General features: G+C 44.6%; 1 protein-coding gene and 2 long non-coding RNA genes across 4 annotated transcripts in view; all 3 read right to left on the bottom strand.

Annotated features, from left to right (window-relative positions):
* Nucleotides 1-5770: 5770 nt before the first annotated feature.
* LOC310764834 lies at nt 5771-6975 on the bottom strand. Its single transcript, XR_014549251.1, has 2 exons — nt 6370-6975; nt 5771-6159 (listed from the first exon to the last, which is right to left on the bottom strand). It is a non-coding gene; the product is annotated as an uncharacterized lncRNA (long non-coding RNA).
* Nucleotides 6976-8861: 1886 nt separating this feature from the next.
* Nucleotides 8862-19210, bottom strand: part of LOC310764838 — a 133011-nt gene continuing 122662 nt past the window's right edge. The window contains exon 2 of the long non-coding RNA XR_014549256.1: nt 8862-13456. This is a non-coding gene — a long non-coding RNA (uncharacterized lncRNA). The remainder of the gene's footprint in view (nt 13457-19210) is intronic.
* RIMS4 (regulating synaptic membrane exocytosis 4) overlaps nt 8862-19210 on the bottom strand; it is a gene marked incomplete at its 3' end in the record, with an annotated part of 96512 nt that continues 86163 nt past the window's right edge. Inside the window, exon 6 of one of the 2 annotated variants that reach the window (XM_083619152.1) lies at nt 8862-18425. In XM_083619152.1, coding sequence (XP_083475278.1) covers nt 18207-18425 — 219 coding nt within the window. The remainder of the gene's footprint in view (nt 18426-19210) is intronic. The other variant, XM_083619151.1, reaches the window with a different exon arrangement.

Raw genomic sequence — 19210 nt, 5'->3', positions numbered from 1 at the left:
GGTTCCCTCAGCCTCCTCTCTTCTCCCCTCTCCTTGTGAGACCTCTGGGCAGCCGCAGCTGCTGCCCCTGGTCTTTGAGCTGCCCCAAAGAGAGGTGCCTCCTCACACTGCCCCATAGGGAACTGGGAAGCACCCCCTGGCCAGCCCCAGAGGCACCATTCACCTGGGGAGCTTGTAGCCAGGGCTGCTACAAATAAACAGCTGTGCAAGCCTTGGGGAGGCAGAGATGCGAGAGGGCATCAGAGGAGGGAAAGGGGGGAAAGAGGCCAGTGTTGCCCATGGCATCCTGGACCATCTTTAAGGCCCCCCCAGGGTGCCACGGCACACCAGTGGCGTAGCGTGGGGGTGCAGGGGGGGCCAGCCGCACTGGGCGCAACATCTGGGGGTTAGGGTTAGGGGGCGCAAATCCACGGGTTAGGGGGCACAAATTACTTGCCTTGCACCGGATGCTGACAACCCATGCTACGCCACTGCGGCACACTGGTTGAAAAACCACCGTCCTACAGGATTGAGTGTCTTCTTTTGTTCTTATTCTGGGGGTGAGCTCTGCTTCCCTCCCGCTCCCCACATCTTTGCTCTTCTAATGACAAATAAGCCTATTCTTGAAGCTGTGTTTTGAGGGGGGTGGGGACTTTAGGCAGGCTTTGATTTATTTATTTATTTATTATTTTTTTAAAAAAGGAATGAACGCTAGATTTGGGAGGAAGTGGTATGGCTTTGTATTTGCCAGCCAATCGGCACTCTGCCCAGCCAGATAAGAGGGGAGGAATTATGACTGTCACAATGCCCAGCCAATCAGCATTCTGCACAGCCTGATTTTCTGGAAACTGGGAAGCCTCCTTGCTTCTCAGAGGAAGGCTGTGCATCTGGCCAGAGGGACGAGTGAAGATCCATAGTTGGCTCATTGCTCAACCTGTTTACAACTGTGCAGCATGCTATTACCTTTGGGTGTGTTTATGTCATGGCTGTTGTGTTGGATTAATATTGGCTCCATCCACTGAGGCCATTAGCCAGGGGTATCAACAACCAGGGGACATGGGTGGCGCTGTGGGTTAAACCACAGAGCCTAGGACTTGCCGATCAGAAGGTCCGTGGTTCGAATCCCGCGACGGGGTGAGCTCCCGTTGCTCGGTCCCTGCTCCTGCCAACCTAGCAGTTCAAAAGCACGTCAAAGTGCAAGTAGATAAATAGGTACCGCTCCAGCGGGAAGGTGAACGGCGTTTCCGTGTGCTGCTCTGGTTTGCCAGAAGCAGCTTAGTCATGCTGGCCACATGACCCGGAAGCTGTATGCCGGCTCCCTCGGCCAATAAAGCGAGATAAAGCGCCGCAACCCCAGAGTCGGTCACAACTGGACCTAATGTTCAGGGGTCCCTTTACCTTTATCAACAACCAGAGGGCCACAGTTTCCCCATCCTCAGCTTTCCACCACTGATTTTAATCCATAATGGCAACACATGAAAATATTCTGTTCCTTGTGCAATGTCACCATGCCAGTTTTAAAAGTGTATTGGGGCAGAAGATAGCATTTAGCCGGGTGTGGGAAGAAAGAAGCTCTATAAAAAGACTGTAGTTTTTTTTAAGCCACCGGAAGCTGGTAACGTGATACCAGTTTAGTCAGCCAACTTTCATGAGCAGAAGTGATCCAATTAAAGGTGTTGATGAGCCTGGCAAATAATTTTCTAGCAGCTGCCTGTCACTCTGGCTGCATAACACATGCATGTGCTGACAGTAGTGCCTTCCCTCCAATTACCTCCCCCCCCCCCGGACATTCCCACTCTCATGGGGACAGTTCCAGCCCTTTAAAATAGGGAGAAGTGGCTGTGGCAGAGCCACCAGCTGCTACTTGACTTCAGTCCCTTAGCTTGCTTTCCCCAACTCCTTTCATTTCTTCGGCTTCTGAGAAGCCACCAAAGAAGCCTTCTCCCCCCCCCCCCCCCGGGCTTGGTGTGTGTGCTCCCTGCAAAAGTGTGCCAGGCTTTCTGCTCCTGATAGCAGTGAAAATCAACTCGACTCTTGTGTTACGTTCTGCAACATGCACCGGTTCACGGGGCCCCAACTCCCCGTCCTTGTGTTTTGTAGATCAGCTTGTCCCAACCTGGTGACCTCCCAGATATTTTGAACTGCCATGCCCAAGACGTCTGGAGGGCATCAGGTTAGAAAAGGCTGCGGCAGGCAGTCTGCATCAGCTGATGGGCGTGACATCTTGCTTGCTAATTAACCAGTGTTTGAAACTGCGACCAAGTGAACATGTCTGGGTGTCAAGATGGAGCCTGACATCTCCACCATCTGGAAATAAATGCCTGGGGCTATGCTTGGATTTGGGCTGTTTTTACACACTAATACCACATCCTGTAGAATTCTATCCATGAAATGTTATCTGCACAATCAGAATGAATTTCAGGTAAGGTAAAGGTAAAGGGACCCCTGACCATTAGGTCCAGTCGTGACCGACTCTGGGGTTGTGGCGATCATCTCACTTTACTGGCCAAGGGAGCCGGCGTACAGCTTCCGGGTCATGTGGCCAGCATGACTAAGCCGCTTCTGGCGAACCAGAGCAGCGCACGGAAATGCCGTTTACCTTCCCGCCGGAGTGGTACCTATTTATCTCCTTGCACTTTGACATGCTTTTGAACTGCTAGGTTGGCAGGAGCTGGGACCAAACAACGGGAGCTCACCCCATCGCAGGGATTCGAACTGCCGACCTTCTGATTGGCAAGTCCTAGGCTCTGTGGTTTAACCCACAGTGCCACCGTACCAAAATGCTTTTTTTCTGAGCAGCCTGAGCAGGAGCAGTGAACAGCATTACAGTTAATTGTTGCAGCTTGTCTGCCCCATGCCACTGCCCTGCTCACAGTTGTGAAGAATGTTCTTGCCTTATGAATGGTCTGTGTCACCATTGAGGAAAAAAAGGTAGGAATAGGCCAATATATATATATATATGGACTGTCCTTAGATCAAGTGACTTCTTTAAATTCTCAAAGTTCTTAGCCTAGCTCAAGGTTGTCATCTGAACTAGCCAGATGTTTAACAGAGAATCGATCACTGTCAGTCCATCCTTTGAAAAATAACACTTCAGAGCCATCTTTCCCCCCAAAAGGGCAACTAGACATTTTGTTTTGGCAACTCTAACCTTGGTTTAAGGAGCCATCTGGAGCTTACCATATTTTTCGCCCTATAGGACGCACTTTTTCCCCTCCAAAAATGAAGGGGAAATGAGTGTGCGTCCTATGGGGCGAATGCAGGCTTTTGCTGAAGCCTGGAGAGCGAGAGGGGTTGGTGCGCACCGACCCCTCTCGCTCTCCAGGCTTCAGGAAGCTATCCGCAAGCCTTGGGAGCCCGCAGAAGTTCTCGCCGGGCTCCCAAGGCTTGCGGACAGCAGCCTGCAGTCCGAAACTCGGGGAGCGCAGCGGAGCGCGCCCTGGGCTTTGGGCAGATATCCGCAAGCCTGGGGAGACCGGGGAGAAGTCGTGCCGGGCTCCCCAGGCTTGCGGATAGCAGCCTGCATCCCGAAGCCTGGGGCACGCTGAGCAGCATGCCCCGGGCTTCAGACAGATATCCATAAGCCTGGGGTGACCGGCGGGAGTTCCCGCCGGGCTCCCTAGGCTTGCGGATAGCAGCCTGTTCTGGGGGCTGGGGGGGAAATAATTTTTTTCTTTATTCCCCCCCCCAAAAAAAACTAGGTGCGCCCTATGGGCCGGTGCGCCCTATCGGGCGAAAAATACAGTATATATCTGAGTTTCTATGTACTGTATATCTGAGTTTCCTTTACGCCGCATCTCTTCAGTTGCATTTTGAAAGTGTGAGATGTGTTGCCAGGAATAGGAACAATCTCCTCTGTGTGTATATTGCAGGAGAACTGTGCATACAAAAATATGTACTACAGCATGGCAAGTGAAGGGCGACGGCACCCTTGTTTTCTTTGCTAAGGATAGAAAATAGGTGACATTTTCAGGGCTTGGAAAACGTCCTCATTTGGCACAAATGAGTGCCATCTTGTGGTCAACACAGAGAAGCGCGCCATTCAGCAATGACACTCTGGGGTTCATGCTTGCCCAACTGATCAGCCGGTTGAGTTTCATCTGGACCCAGAGGGAGAAACTGTGTGTCCTGGGCATAAGGCAAAATGAACCCACAGTCTCTTAACCTCAGGGTTGTGGGTTCAAGCTCCATGCTGGGCAAAGGATTCCTGGCATTGCAAGGGGGTTGGACTAGATGATGCTTGAAGTCCATTCCAACTCTATGATCCAAAGTAAATCAATGAACAATTCTCTTGTTTTAATGCAGGATAGAATTTGAAGGCCACAATAAAATGCAGATCAAAGCTCACGTAAGCTGGAGTCATATGCACAAATACCTGGGACTATGCCATATTGAGGGACGCGGGTGGTGCTGTGGGTTAAACCACAGAGCTTAGGACTTGCCGATCAGAAGGTCGGCAGTTCGAATCCCTACGATGGGGTGAGCTCCCATTGCTCGGTCCCTGCTCCTGCCAACCTAGCAGTTCGAAAGCACGTCAAAGTGCAAGTAGATAAATAGGTACCACTCCGGTGGGAAGGTAAACGGTGTTTCCGTACGCTGCTCTGGTTCTCCAGAAGTGGCTTAGTCATGCTGGCCACATGACCCGGAAGCTGTACACCGACTTCCTTGGCCAGTAAAGCGAGATGAGTGCTGCAACCCCAGAGTTGGTCACGACTGGACCTAATGGTCAGGGGTCCCTTTACCTTTACATGCCATATTGAAGATAGCGGCTTCTGAGTACATATGCCCTGGATTGCGCTGCATAGCTCTAATCCTATGCATGCTTACTCAGAGGTGAACTCACTCTAAGCTGCAATAGCTTTTAGTATTTGCCAACAGATATGATAGGAGAAATGTATCGGAAATGAGGTATGCAAAGGTCCCAAAACGGGGTGCTGAAAATGGTCTTGTGAGTTTGGAAAAGGGCTCCCTGTATGCTTCTTGTACACTTGTTCCTATGATAAAAAGCAGCAGAGCCCAAGGGAAAAACACGGGTGGCTACCTTAACAAGCCTTACAAAGTATAGTTAGTGAGCCCTTCGAGATTTAGCTCTAATGACTTGCAGACCTCGGTTCGTGCCTTGAGGGAACATGGTAATGACTGCCCCAGGGGACTGGCATTCCAGCACCAATGTAGCTGTTCTCCATACCTTTGAACTCACATGCGGTGCAGCCCCAAGAACAGCTACCTGCCTCTCGGCACACAGGTGATATCTGGAAAGTTTGATCACCCCTACATTTATAGGTGGGAAACTTGAGGCTCTCTAAATGCTAGACTCTAGCCCCCATCATTCATGACTAGAGATGTGAAAGCTTGGGAAAAACCCTGGGAACATCTGGAGGAAAGGGGGCAGAAACAGTTTTTCTCCAATTTTCTTTTTCCAGCCTATTTGTATCTGAAAAATGGGGAAAAGTAGAAAAACTGGTGGCAATTGTGGTGGGGAGAAACCCAATGGTTTCCCCCCCCCAGGCCTTCACATCTCTATCCCTGACCACTAATTATGCTAGCTAGGGCTGATGGGAGTTGGAGTCCAACAACATCTGGAGGACCAGGGATCCTCTAGCCCTGCTCTACATCCCAGGGTATGGTCTTGAAGACACATGAGGCTCCCAATTTACTGAAGCTAAGGAGATCTGGGTTTGCTCAGTGCCTGGAAGGGTGATTCTCCATTTGGTTCCATGGTGGAACAAAAGCAATATATAAATGTTATCTAATCTATCCTGCGTTGGGCAGATGCATCACAGAACAGGGCTTAAAATAGTGGCATTAGAAGCCAGATCTTTATTGCAAATCACCACCTTCGAACTCTGTGTAAAGAAAACCAAACCATCCAGATTTGACTCAGGACTAAATGCATGTAGGAGGAAAGTCCTGTGATCCCTGAGAGATCATTAACATTGATTGCTGCTCAGGGCTTCCATGAGGCAGCATATGCAGAAACCACAGGCAGGATAGATGCAGTGGTTGGCTCACTGGTGGAGAAAGGGAAAGGGAACTGGGTGCCTTCCCTGCCCCAGTGTCACGAGATGTGGTATTTGGCTGTCAAGAGCAAGAGTTAGCTCTTTGCTGTGTCTCTCTTGGTGTTTTCACATTCTGCTGTTGTTGCATCACCTCTCCCCAGAATTGCCCTGGTGCTGTCCGCTAAGAAAAATAATATATATTCAAGGAAGCTACCTGAAATCGTCAGACCAAACCTCAGGGGCATGGGGAACCACCAGAATGCCCCATCTGAGGAGCTTGGTGACCAAGGGGGGGCATAAAGAATCTCATGGTCCTTGCCTTCCGTGCTGTAGGGGGATTGTAGGGTAGGTTCCTTTCTTACAGGTGTTTAAAGATGATCTCCATACCCACCTGTCTTCAGCCTGAAGTGGTGGCATCCATATGTCCACCACCAGTTCTGTGCCATCTGCTTTCCAGCTCATGCTGCTACAGGTGTAGACCAGGACTTCAGCTTTCTTCAGTTGGGTGTTAGTCTTACTTATTAGACGCCCTGGGAAACAAAAGCTCAGCACCAAAGTGCAGCTACAAAGAAACCTTGGAGAGTAGGATCAGGCCCTGGATTGCTCCTTCACTGTTTCTGTTGGCCGGTTTCTACATTTGCTCACCATGTCTGATCAGCTTGTGTCACAGAGAACACCAGAGCACAAAAGCTGCAAATTAACAGTGCAGGAAGTAATGCCAGGGACCCTGCAGGAAGTGATGAACTGGGACATCTGTAGTGCTGAGCGTTTGTTTCCCAAACAGAGTGGCTGCCATTCATAGAGAATGTGAGAAGCCATCAAGTCAAGGCACCTGTTTGTTTATTATTTGTTGCTGTCACCGTCCTTGGGTTGCTAGGAGATATTATGCGGAGGGCACCAGTTGCCTAGCAACAGCCAGAAGCTGATGTTCCTTTTGGAAGTTGGTGATGGGGGAACTGATGGTGACTTTTCCATAATCTGCTTTGGATACATTAAAAAAAAACTTAAAAACACAAACAACTTTTGAGCAATGGGTAAGTCTTATGGGCACTTCTTCTCGCCGCCCATTTCTATACCCTGGGTCCCCTTTTTGTTTCTCTCCTCCTAACCTACTTGATTGCCCTTGTCTTCCACCAGCTTAACAGGAGGCATAATTTGAGCAAAAACTTAGCCTTGAAATATCTGGTCAATGCAACAAGTTCTCTGATAAAGCCTATGAATCCTGGGGTGATTTGGAATTAAGCCAAATGCTGTGATTACCAATCATAAGCCCTATTACTTTTCTAATGAATTAGAACCCAAAATCATAGATTCGGTTGGGTGGACTTACATGCCTGGGGGCCAAATATGACCCTTACAGAGTGATGGGGGGTAGCAAAATGATAAAGTATTGATTGTATGAGTGCTTAAGGTAAAGGTAAAGGGACCCCTGACCATTAGGTCCAGTCGTGGCTGACTCTGGGGTTGCGGCGCTCATCTTGCTTTATTGGCCGAGGGAGCCGGCGTACAGCTTCCGGGTCATGTGGCCAGCATGACTAAGCGGCTTCTGGCGAACCAGAGCAGCGCACGGAAACACCGTTTACCTTCCCGCCGGAGAGGTACCTATTCATCTACTTGCACTTTGATGTGCTTTCGAACTGCTAGGTTGGCAGGAGCAGGGGCCGATTAATGGGAGCTCACCCCGTCGCGGGGATTCGAACTGCCGACCTTCTGATTGGCAAGTCCTAGGCTCTGTGGTTTAACCTTTAGTATGAGTGCTTAGAAAATGGTAAATGGCTCCACACAAGCCTAATTATTTAGGATCACAGCCTATTCCATGAAAGCATAGGGCAGATACCCCCCTTCTTCCTAGGACCAGAAGAGGCATAAAACAGGAGAAGCAAAGACAGATGTGCAGATGCAGTCTCTGATTGCTTGGGGAAAGCCCAGGGGAGAAGGAGACACAGACGGCGGTGGGGAGACCTTTAGTCTTGGTAACTGATTTCCTGGAGTAAGACCTACAGGGAAGGATCTGCTGTGTTCATTAGGCCCGACACGCAACAAGGTCTGTGAATATTGTGTTTTTGCTAATAAACAGTTAGCTCCAACTCTGGATGGCATGATTTACTGACTGGCTCACTCTGTGACACTGGTTGCAACTCAGTAGTAAAAAGAAAGGCATGTCTTCTCTTTGATGTGTTTTAGTGTGGTGCCCTAACTTCAAGGTCCCTGGAAAATACAGTAGTACCTTGGTTATCGAACGGCTTAGTTGTCGAACAAATCAGCTCCTGAATGCTGCAACTTGGAGTAAATGTTCCTGATTGTGAATGTTTTTCGGAAGATGAACAGGAAGTTCCTGCAACCAATCAGAAGCTGCGCCTTGGTTTTTGAACCATTCCAGGAGTCAAACGGACTCCCGGAATGGAATAAGTTCGAGAACCAAGGTACCACTATAATTCAAAGTCCAATTCAAGGTGCTCACATTAGTGTTTAAAATCCAAAGTGATGTGGGCCCCAGTTATCTGAAAGACTCCCTCCTTCCTAATGGAATTTCTGTGGAGTTGATCAACAGAGGGGTCCCTCTTGATGCATCCATTATCCTCAGAAGTTTGGGGCATTCTCTTTGCCAGCCTCTGAAGCCATGGAATTCCCTCCCTCCAGAGATGCATCTAGCACCTTCATTTCCCAGTTTTTGTTGTATGGTTTACCCTGACCTTAGACACCCAAGACATCTATTTCTGGGATCCACCCCATTCTCGTGACTGTAATTTGCTTTAACAGATTTTAATATTGCATTTTTTTCATTGTTCGTGGTGAAGGGCAGGGCAGAAATTTAATAAATCATCGTTGTCGTCATTATTTTATTTTTTAAAAATGTATTCAATGAAAAGGCTCAGATTCAGCTTAGGAAAAGAAATGAAGAATGTTTATTTTCAACAGTTTCAGTAGCTTAACACTAAGTTGCAAATTACCCAACCATTTTTTTGTATTGTCTGGATAAAACTGACAGACAAAGAAAACAGCGCATCCGTATCTTCCCTTAAAGACAAAAGACAGCATCCAACATTAATGTGTGCTGGACACTATGTGCTAAGTCACACTTTGCCACATGTACAGCACTGTTACAGAGCAACCTGCCACAGAAGATGCCAAACAGGGAAGTTCATGCACCTTATGAAAATTTCCGTGGGGTTTGTTAGAAATGAGACCTTCTCTTGGATTTGGGAGAGATCCTGTCCTGTGCAACGTGTTCCAAAAAGGTCACCGACCCAGGTAACATGCAGTTGATAATTATTTAGTTGCCCACCCATTTTCACTTTTTGTTAAATTCTTGCAAACTTCATGTGTTATGAGGGTTGGCATGGCAAGGGAGAGGACATGTAGCAGGTAGCACTCTTTTAACACCCAGGGGTAGAGGGCACAACCCAGCAAAATATTATCTTCACTAAGTCCCTGTGAAAGTCAGTCACATTTCCATATACGAGACTTAAATTGCCTTCAAGCCTCTCTTGGCTCTGGGCTTTGGCTTTCCGTTAAGGGAAGAGGACCACAACTATGTGGTAGAGCATCTTCATCCATGCAGGTGGTCCTAAATCTAATCCTCAGCGTCTCTAGGTAGGGCCAGGAGAGACAACTGCTTGAAATCCTGGAGAGCCTGTGCTGGTGATACTGAGCTGAATGGACCCATGCTGTGACTTGAGATAAGGCAGCTTCCTACGTTTGGGGTGTAAAAACATAACACCCATGTGGAAAGGCAAGCAGGACACAGGCATATGCAATTCATAATATGTAACTGCAAGTCAACATGTGCTGTGCAGACTGGGTTTTTGGCCAAGGTGCATCAATCCAATTAGGATGTTGAAGCCAGTGAACTTCAGCATCAGATGAATGCATGATGGGCGGGGGTACAGTGGCTTCAGGAATTCCCCTTCCGCATCAGCTTATCTTGGATATAGTCATGCCCTTTCACCAAGCAAATGTGCTCTGGTTTAGGCCCTGTCTGAAAAGGCCATGTAAGGGGAAGGAGCATGCCACATCCTGCCATAGTGAGCTCCATACTTTAATTATGTTCTGTGGCTATGTGAAGAGGCGAAAGGAAAAAGGTCTCCCATCAATCCACTCACACACTGCCAGACGTGGAATGACAGCCCTGGTGTGACCAGCAGGGGCCCTTTGGTCAATTGTGCTGACTGGGGAATGTTCATCCACATTCATCTTCTGCCTCTGGGATTAGCAGTGACCTCACTAGCAATGGGGAGAGATGGAACCATGCACAGTAATGCATGTGGCCCCATGAGCATCAGTTGCTGACCTCTGTTTCAGGTTTAGCATTGCAAACGTATCTGGTTGCCCGATCTGTAATCAACAAGGGAAATTAATTTTCTGCAAGATTTCTTAGGAGTGTTGGGGAAGGGTCTTTTTACGAACCAAGCACTAGCCCTGGGAGTGGGAACGCTTTTACAATTTGAGAGTTTCCCTCTGGGCTTGCCTGCTCATTCCCTCTCCCACCTGCTGGAGCTAAACTTTAGCACTGATTGCAGCCTAATTATTTTATCCACTGGACTGAATTTAATACGGATGCAGAGCAGATTCCGCTCCTGCCATTTGGCAGAAACCCTCCACGCACATTTCCTAATACTGTTTGCCGTTATTTGACAGCACAGTCAAGCATTGTGGCGTTCTGTTTTGCACATCAGTCTGTGCTTGTCGTTGACAAAGGTGCATGTATTCCCTTGCTTTGGTGTCATGTACAGTAATAAAGGATGGAACAGCAGCTCAGGAGAGGAAAAGAAAAACACAGCCCACCTCCCTTTAACTTCAACGAGGTGTCTTTGCCAAACAGGCCCGTTAGGGGGCAGAGCTGCCATCAGATTCATAATACAAAACACTGGCAGTGGCGGTGTCTGAAAAAACTGTGACAAATGCTCAACAGTTATCTGAAAACAAGGAGATCTGACACATTTGGTGAGCTTTATACCGAAACTTTTTTGACAATTGTAGCATGAAAGTCAACTACATATATTTTATGGTCAGTGATTGGACTTACACAAGTAGGTAGAACAGAACCAACAGTATGGCACCTACCCCAACTTCCCTTTTAAAAAATAACCAAATGGCCAATATTAATATGGCCTAATCAAACCTGACATCCCTAAAAACTAAGTCTGTCATCACATATTGTTATCCATGGTATATACTGCCATCTGCACATCACATTCTCCACACCAAATGGAATATATTATTGCTTGTAAGCCTATGTAGACTCTCTTTATAAAAAGGCTTCTTTTGTTTGTTTACAGAATACAGGATTATGACAAACTAGCTAAGGTTTTTGTTTTTTTCATCTTGAAAATACGACATCAATTCCTTCAACAAAGGCTTAGATCTTAGGCTAAGATCTTTAGCAGAGATGTAATGAACAACTGCAAATATTCTTACACAATATTAATAGTAATAATAACTTAATGAGAGATTCAAGTGAAATTTCTATAGGACTATTTCCTGGTAGCTATTTACAAATCTTTTTTTTTTTCCTTTTTGGGGGAAAAACAACAAGCTGATAACATGTGGCATCTAACACTAAACCAGTAAAGACTGAATCCAGAGAAGGGGAACTCTGCTGACGTTCCATTGAATTCAATGGCTAACTAGTTGTCATGACTAACCAGTGTTCATTTAGTTCAATGGAGCTGATGGCTAACATTCTCCAGATCAGGAAGAATACAGGTTGTACCAAACATAAAACTTTAAAAAAATAATTAAAAAAAGTTAAGTTTGCAATCCAAAACATGCTTACAAAGGAATAAGTCCCACTGGACACAGAAGGATTTATTTTGAGTAACCATGCAAAAGATTGCACTTTAAATCATATAATCTGTTAGAAAAAAAAGTATCACATTTTGTTTTTAAATAAAATATTTCTCCAGTGTCAAAATTATTAAATAGCATGTAGTAAACTAACTTAAATAAACTTCATTAAAAAGTCTTGCTGTCTAAGATGGTTATTACTAATCATGCTTACATTGAGATTCTTACTGCCTCAACATCTACATAATTTCTTTGTATACATAAATTTATGATATTTCTTTTGCCTATAGATCTACTTTAAAAAAACAAAAAAAGTACATGTATAAGGGATCCAGTATTAAAAACATTAAAAAGGTATAATTATATACAACAGAAGCATTCACAAATTGATTTTTCTTTCTTCAAAAGTCCTTTGCCCCAAAGTTGGGGAGCGTTGGTTGAGCTAACAGCAGGCTGGGTTTTGCTTAATTCCCGATCCTCAAAAATAACTCTGCATACAGAGGAAGAATGATCTGGTGCTTAAGAGGCACTGGAAGTCCAGATTCAACTCCTTACTCTAAAAACTGACTTCCTGTACGAACCTGGGAACTTCCTGTGAAACAAGAATAGCTGTGACTTGGAGGCCATTGACGTATAATATTGTTTCGGTATTTTACACGTTGTTTCAGTATTTTGATTGGCAAGATACATTTCATTCTATTTGTATATTATTAGTAAATGGACTTTCATGGGCACTCCAGGAGCTAAGAAAACCTAGATTTGACCTCTCTACCATAACCATTAGGAATTGGGGGTTCATAAAGCACTCCCAGAAAAATATGACATTTGCATCTGAAAACAATTGTGGCAATAAAATGGTTCTCCTGTTTTGGGGGGTTAAAGAATAGGGCAATGAAGCTCAGAGCCAGTATTTTGTGTGTTCCTAGGATTGTGGCTGAGAGGTCACTGCTTTGCTTATTAGGTCATATCCATATCATAAATTTAAAGCGCCTTTAAAGCACACAACTTCCTCCAAAGAACCTTGGGAACTGCAGTTGGCTTCTTGCAGACCTACAATTCCCAGCATGCTTGCTAAACTACAGTTCCCAGGATTCTTTGGGGGAAGCCATGTGCTTTCAGTGCACGATGTGGATATGATGCACTTGTCAGTCATTTTAACCAAAATTCAAAGTGCTTGAAGAGGCTATAAAATGGAGAGAGGCTGAGCCTTCGCTCCTCAGCTTAACAACAAGCAGGCAAGCCACAGAGGTAACTATTACCTCTCAGACACACTCTAACTCTTCCTCTACTTCCCCATAAAAGAAGTCAATCATTAAAAGTTACAGACAGACGCGATTCTATTTTAAACTTTTAAAAGGCAGCAAGAGATGAACTTTCAAAATGCAAACACTTGCTTTACAAATCCAAAATGATGAAGTGAAACTTAGGTCTATGGGGCCTTTTTTCATGAAAAATATTATTATTATTTATAAAGGCTTCACTGTAAGTTTCATGGGAGTGGCTTCAGAAATATCTTCTGACTCTGCATGAAAAACAGGTGGGGGGGGAGAGTAAGGGAGATGTTCTGGTACGTGCCCCTAAAGGGCCAGTGGATCATAACCAGGAATCATGTGATCTAATGTGGAAGAAAACAGGCTCCAGGCTGGGCTTTACACAAGAGGAGCTAATCCAAGCCTAGTGATACTAATTACCTCTTTATCACTTGTGGATTTCTGAGCCAGCTTTCAACAACAACCCAGTAAGAAAGGTGTGCACAGGAGCAGAACACCTGCATCTACTGAAGAACTGCCTCTTAATTTAGATGCAAAACTTATTTGCTCTTTGGTAGCCAGTCTGTGGCCCCTATACCCTCGTTCTTCCACCTCATCAGAGTTCCTTCCTTCCTGTTCATCACTTCCCCTTTCTTGCCTCTGTGGTTGGTGCGCGTTAAGCACATTAAAGTTAGAAAAGAGTCGCTTTCACTTGGCCCTCCAGTCACTGTATGGGTCTGTTGTCCTCAGTAAAAAATAAAAATCCTCTTTATACTTATTGGAGAGGAATAAGTATCAAAACCTATCAAAACCAGCGGGGCTTAATTCTGAGTAGATCTACAAAGGATTGGAAATCCTAATTCGAGGTAGCCATGGTGAAATTGAAACAGGGCAGCCATTGTTCAAGATTAGTTAATCCAGAACACTATTGTCTCTGGCTGTGCCCACTGCAGTCATGTGGTCCCCAATTGGTCACCCCTGAGGGAGTGCAGCCCTTTATAGAAGAAGAGTTTGCCCACCGCTGCTCTCAAGAATACAGGCTCTCACAAGAACGAGAAGAACAGCTTTAAGCTGGCAATGTATCGTATTTGGATGTTGCTTGTTGTGGGCTGAAAGCGAGGTGCTCTGAAAGCAGATCTGCATTTTAGATTTCTGTTTGCGTTTGTGGGTCAGGATCTAGCAAGGCTGCTGCATGCATGTACCCAGAGGGTGCACACAAGACCACAAGGGCCCTAGTTTAGACTTTGTAAGGTGATTTTAGTCTCCTGGTATTAGACTGCCAGTGTCATAGTGCAGCCCACCCAGCGGGTTATTGGGATTTGTAATGGATCAGAGTATGTGGGTGAATGCGTGCAGGTGCGCTCTGGTTGAGACACAGGTGTGTTAGAAGATGTGGGTATTGAATAAGTGTATAGAGTCCGTGGAATTCTATGTGATGAAGTTTCATGTTTCATACATTGCCTTATTTACGGATTCTGATGTTCTCCATACTGTGTTTAGTTTTTCTTGTTTTGCACATTCTTTTTCGCTTTTTCTTTGTAAACCACCTCGCGATCTTTTATGATGCAAAGTGGTATATAAATACTTGAAATAGATGCATAAAATAGATAAATAGGAACTGATGTTATTTAGAAAGGGTCATAAGGCGTGGTCAGTTCTGGGTGAGACTAGCAGGGAAAGGATGTTCAGGGACACCTGACCAGTTTCGATTGCTAAGTAAATTTTGTTCCTTCTAATCCAGTCTTTGTAGATCGTTTATAATCTTGCATTCGTAGTAATGCAGACTTGCTTGCTAAAAATGGAAAACTGGATTGCATGTGTACCTAGCTCAAAGTTGCTGTAACTAAGGTTTTTTTGCCAGGATCCAAAGGGTTGCACCAAAGAGGGAAGAAAGGAAATAGCTTGAAATAAGTATCCTCTTGCTAAGCAAAACCCTTTTGTATTCTCTCAAGCCCCTAACACTTTTAATCTGTTGCTTTTAATTGCTGGCGTTACTGGGCTTAAAAAAGAATTGCTTTTTTAAACTGTTTTTCATTGCCATTTATTCTCTTGCTAATTATCCTGGGAATCAAGTGGTTGAAGGGTAGTATACAAACAAATAGAATCAACACGAAAATGTTTTTAGTGTTTTGACGTTTATGTCCTATTGAAATTATTTCTAAGCAGCTTTGGGATGGACCTCTCTGTTCTGAGTCCTTCAGTTTAACCCAACTCACACATCCATTCACATTTGAGTTAACAGAGATAGGCAGCTCCAGACATTTTAGAGTTAAGTCTGTTGTGCTGTTAACAACAGATTAGGAAGCCAAGATTGTGTTTCTAGCATTTTTGCTCCCACTTCCCCTATTAACATTTGGGTAAGAATTGACAGCTGTGCTGCATGATACATACAAAACAGGGCTGATTTGATTTACAGGTTCAAACAACATAAGCAAAATCTTTGAATTTATAAAGCATCAACGACTGCTCTTCGGTTCCCAGCTTTGGAATGTGTTTTGTTTTCTCCACAGTCTTTTTTACGACAAGGTTATTAAAAGAGTCAATGGCTACCAATCACTAAATCTAACCCAATCTATTCTAGTCCATACATATATTGTACAATATTGCCTAGTACCTACTATACAGAAATATGAAGAGGATTCAGTCTGAAATATAGTTAAGCGAGTTTTTAAATAAATGGGGGGAAAGGAGAGTCACAACATATTTTGACCAGCATGCAACTACCTCCCTTCAGCCAATACACAGAAAATCTTTAATATGACTTGGAAACGGAATTATACTTGAAACCACAGGCATAGAAAAAATTAAGATAATCAATCTGAAACTCTGGAGCTTCTGTGATTTTAATATGCTCAATGTTTCCTTATGCTATTATCTATATTAGGTTACTTCTAGCAGAGCTCATTACTGGGCCTACTGCTTTTCTAGTCATTTGGTCGTTATTTCCCAAACCATTAAAAACACTACCTATAACATATGACTGTCTATATTTCATTCTATAGTAAGTCATGCTTTAATCATGCTTAGTTCGTAGTCCACGTAGAAACCTTGTTATTACTCTGTGACGTAACAACAGGCCAGGAAGCCATTTTGAGATGGTTCCTAAATGCTAACATGGGACTTGACACCAGAAACCGTGGAGCAAAATCAGCTCTTGACATCCTAATAGGAAAACAGATTTGAGATAGCAATCATTAAATCTTCATTAGAAATGAGAACAGAAACAAAACACCTAGCAATGTACAAAAGGTAGATCTAAATACAGATAGAGCGTCTTGGCCTACTTCCTAAAATTACTTTCTAAACTAAAGCCTCCAGACATGGCTGTGACCAGGTAAATCACTTTGCATTTGTTCAATGGCTCTATCTGGTAAACCACTAACCTACTCTACTGAAGGTGACTCTGTTGACAATCTGCTGTCATCTTAGCTGTATGCAGAATATATATATATATATGTATATATTATAGCTATCTTTTTATTGGCGAACATAAAATATTTACCTTTTATTTTATTTATTTTTTGTTCATTATAAAACAATCCACAAAGCCTATCTGCATGACCAGGTCAGTTTCACAAGTGACTTGGAAACTCATGCCGGTATCAACCCTCCAGCTGAATCACATTTAACTCTGTTCAAAAGCAAGACTTCTGTTGACTACCAATAAGAGCTCACGGTACAGCAGAAGACACACCCTTGCTTGCTGAACCTGGAATGTATAGAGCTTTGTGGCAATAAGAATGGTGGATGGAGGGTCAACAAAGCATTATAAGTAGAGTACACCCACTCAGAACATCCACACATATATACAGGCAGGCCGACACATACACACAAAAAGCCATGTGGAAGTTCAAATGCCAACATCAATCGCCTCCTCACACTCATTCAAAAGTGCACTGCAGTCATTCGCACGTGCACACAAACCATGCAAAAGGTTGGAAGGCGCTTTTAGTGTCACTTGTGAAAACACCCTTAAATAAGTCCTTATCTGCCTTCTGTGCCTGAGTTTTCCATGTTGCTTCACACCACTTGGGTATTAATATAGCTGTCTGAATGCAACACTCCTTTTTCTCTAAGTGCAGGGTTTAATAATCTCCTGCATGACAAACAGAACTCCATCTTCTGATCACCCCCACCTCTTTTTTTTAATGTGCAGACTTTTTATGATGTCATTTCATTTGCAACGGCAGAAGAAAGTATTGCTACCTCAAACTGATCCCTGTTCCAGAGGAAAGTGGCACGTCACCAGATATGCACTAAAAATCCCCAAAACATGACTAGCGTTATGGAAGCAAAAAACACAACAGGGGGATAGCACAGCAAAAGCTGAGGTAAGGTATGGTGTGTGTGTGTGTTTTGCAATGTTCATATCTAACAATGGGCTAGCAAGTAGCTCTGCCAGATTTCCAGTTTGCATTCAGCAACATTCTCTGTGCAACATTCCAGCTAATTGGCTTGCTATGCACTCTGCGTCAGAACCGACTGGTGTAACCAAAGTGTGTTTTCTTGTTCTTCCAACAAAAATGTGTCAGCAGTACTGTTGGCCTAAGTCCTATAGTAGAAGACACTGCTGGTAATTTGGCACAGTGTAAAAAATACAGCGGCGTTTGTACATCATACAGAACCGTGGAACTTGTTCTAAAGTAGTAGCTGCAGTTCCTCCCACCCCTCCCCAGCCTTAAAGGGGGTGGGGAAAGTTTACAAAACCCACAAAGTTTCCCTGAAACTGCTGTTTTCATTTAGGTCAGATGTTTGCTTTTGAATATTTAAGAATTTTCTAAAAGTTCTCTCTATCTCTTCTTTCCCCAATTTGTAAAATAGCATTAAGAAGAAGAGAAACATCTTCCCCAATTTTTAAAAAAGATGCTGCAACATTTCAAGGTTTTACACTGATCTGAAGCAAGGGTGCATGGATGACTGTGGAAAAAGGGAAACGAAAAAGTGTGTCTTGTGTGTGTGTGTGTCATTTCATAATTAGGACTTGTGCCCTGCAGCTCTTTCTACTTGGATGGAGAAAGGTCATTGGCCTCCATCTTGGTTCCTGTCCAAGGTTACTTGGCTATCCTCACCTTCAGGTTCCTCCAAGGACTGATCAAAGATGCAATGCGCTTGAGGACAGCGTTCTGGCAAACAAAACCTTGACAGCATGATTTTAAAAACAGAAGCAGTCCCCCTGGAACTTCCTTGCCCATTAAGACCTGTCACAACAAGGTCCTACTGTGCTCTCCAAGGAAAGCTGTGAGGATTGGCGTAAGAGTGGAGCAGTGGCAGGATCCACCATCGACGAGGTCGGGAAAAGCTTATACCAGCCAACTGCCAAAGTTGACAAATCAAGTTCTTCCAGAAGAACCCGGGCGACTCCCATGAAGTGTTTGCGTTCCATGCGTCCGTAGTTTCCCCAAACTATCACCTTGGAAACAAGAGGAGTGGGGAACATGTTTAGTTCGCAAGCAATATCACACGAATGATGGGAGGCTGGCGTGGAATTTATCTTTTGGCAAAGCATTGACACAGCTTCTGATCTGAATGATACCGAAGAAGACCAAGGAAGGGCTTGAGGTGAAGGTCATGGGAGATTCAAGTCAATTGTGCTATATTTCCTTTTCTTTTTTCAAAACTTTATTAATTTGTAAAATAAAAATAAAATACATGCAATATACTCAGAGGCACTGAAATTAAAAGAACTATTTTAAGTAAACTACTTTAAGTTATTAATTTCAATGGGTCTCGGCCTAGTATATCTGAAGGAGCATCTCCACCCCCATCATTCAGCTGAGGTCCAGCACTGAGGGCGTTCTGGTGGCTCCCTCCCTACGAGAAGTGAGGTTACAGGGAACCAGGCAGAGGACCTTCTCGGTAGTGGCGCCTGCCCTGTGGAACGCCCTCCCATCAGATGTCAAGGAAATAAACATCTATCTGACTTTTAGAAGTCATCTGATGGCAGTTTAGGGCAGTTTTAAATGTTTGATGTTTTATCGTGTTTTTAATAATCTGTTGGGAGTCACCCAGAGTGGCGGGGTATAAATTGTTGTAGTTGCTGTTGTTGTTGTTGTTGTTGTTGTGGTGGTGGTGGTTGTTATTATAGAACTAGCACTGTGTCTGCCCAGTCTGCTCTCTGGGTGCTATTAATGGACAGTTACATGGTCCTCCAGCTCTCCCTTCTCAGCTCTTCCTCTTTAGACCCGACAGCCCTTC

This window comes from Podarcis filfolensis, assembly GCF_964270895.1.
Source record: "Podarcis filfolensis genome assembly, chromosome: 6".
Taxonomy (NCBI): domain Eukaryota; kingdom Metazoa; phylum Chordata; class Lepidosauria; order Squamata; family Lacertidae; genus Podarcis; species Podarcis filfolensis.
Note: the sequence above shows the minus strand (reverse complement) of the source record. Positions and strands in the feature narration are given on the sequence as shown.